At 30.5% G+C, this 1342-nt stretch overlaps 1 protein-coding gene across 1 annotated transcript; it reads right to left on the bottom strand.

Moving 5' to 3' along the window:
- Positions 1 to 61: 61 nt before the first annotated feature.
- LOC108763083 (trihelix transcription factor GTL1-like) lies at positions 62 to 1284 on the bottom strand. Its single transcript, XM_018510458.1, has 3 exons — positions 1226 to 1284; positions 688 to 1134; positions 62 to 595 (listed from the first exon to the last, which is right to left on the bottom strand). The coding sequence occupies exons 2-3, from the start codon at positions 1112 to 1114 to the stop codon at positions 177 to 179; spliced, it is 846 nt and encodes a 281-aa protein (XP_018365960.1). The 5' UTR covers positions 1115 to 1134; positions 1226 to 1284; the 3' UTR covers positions 62 to 176.
- Between the last annotated feature and the right edge of the window lie 58 nt (positions 1285 to 1342).

Here is a 1342-nt window from a genome sequence, read left to right as displayed (position 1 = left end):
ATTTGGTATTATTTACTTTACGTTTAAAAATAAATTATTTAAGATAATTTGTCCAATATTTTTGTCAAGAGATCATTTTGTGCTTTTATTTGCTCTTTTTGTAAAGCCAACACTTCTTCGTGACGTTTTTGTCGTGCTTCTTCTTTGAAATCAGCATCCTTGCGAAAAATATCGATCTATGTATCAAGCTGCTTTGAGTTTCGACTTTTTTTCTTTGGTACATTTTTTTCTTCTGAATCTGATTGTGAGAAAGATTCGCATTCAGAAATATTTTTCAGTATTCGATTAGAAGCAAGTGCTGGAGGATTGACAGAATGTGATTTGCTATAAATATCATGAAATTCCTTAAAGTAAGGACATGTATTCTCAGCAGTTCCAGACTCCTTATTTTTGTCTACTGTCTCTATATATACTTTTTTAAGATACTTCCACTTATCTTCACACTGCAAGTGAGAAAAATAATATCCTTCTTTGGCCAAAGCGTCTGATATATCCTGCCATATTTCCTCATGGCGTTTAGAATTGCTATTCATTACATGCATATTTGCTTTGTAGTGATGAATAAGACATAAAATGGCAGGATGTTTCCACGAAGCTGCAAGTAAAATTTTAAATTTACAAAATCTTGATGCTCACGTGGCATTTTATACAATACAATAAACAAGAAATACAAAAACGTTTGTATACCTCGGGGAGTATCTACAGTTTTTCGGCGTTTTGTTTTTGGAAGTGTTACTTGTACTTGAGATCCTGCATTATTATTACTTTGTGAAAGTACTTTTTCATATGGTTTATCCGTATTCAAAACATTGGTTTCTATTGGATTACTAATATATGGAGGTTGAGAATATTGCTTGTCTGTTAAAGCAGAAGATTGCACACGATTTATTGAAGTTGATGGCAATTGTACAATCAAAGATGGTGGCTGATTTTTCGTAACACATGATGATTCCTGTAGCGGTTTATTAAGTAAGTTGAAATCTGTTTGATTTATCATAGTTGATGAATGCTGCTGGAACTCTTTAGTGGATAAAGCAGATTGTACTTGACTTTTTATGTTTTTAAAAGAAGAATGTTGCAAATTATATATTTTACGAATATTTAGGGAATCCATAATTCTGAAAGTTTTTCCTGCTGTAAAAAGAAAAAATATAATTTAGAAATAAAAAATACTACAATATATTTATTATTGGATAAAACTATGCATTGAAATATATACACTTACAAGCTTTTTCAACCAGTAACAAATGTTTATCAGCTTGGACTGGTAATCGTTTTTCATCACAAATAATAGTAGTATAATAAACATTATATGTTTCAGTTATGGGTATATCACAGAAAG

Source organism: Trachymyrmex cornetzi, unplaced genomic scaffold, assembly GCF_001594075.2.
Source record: "Trachymyrmex cornetzi isolate Tcor2-1 unplaced genomic scaffold, Tcor1.1 C3893642, whole genome shotgun sequence".
Taxonomy (NCBI): Eukaryota; Metazoa; Arthropoda; class Insecta; order Hymenoptera; family Formicidae; genus Trachymyrmex; species Trachymyrmex cornetzi.
Note: the sequence above shows the minus strand (reverse complement) of the source record. Positions and strands in the feature narration are given on the sequence as shown.

Excerpts from the sequence above, each read along its gene's own strand:
- LOC108763083 (XM_018510458.1), bottom strand. The coding sequence starts at position 1,114 with ATGGATTCCCTAAATATTCGTAAAATATATAATTTGCAACATTCTTCT. Across the intron at positions 596-687 it reads AACTGTAGATACTCCCCGAG|CTTCGTGGAAACATCCTGCC; the intron begins GTATACAAACGT and ends TTTTACTTGCAG.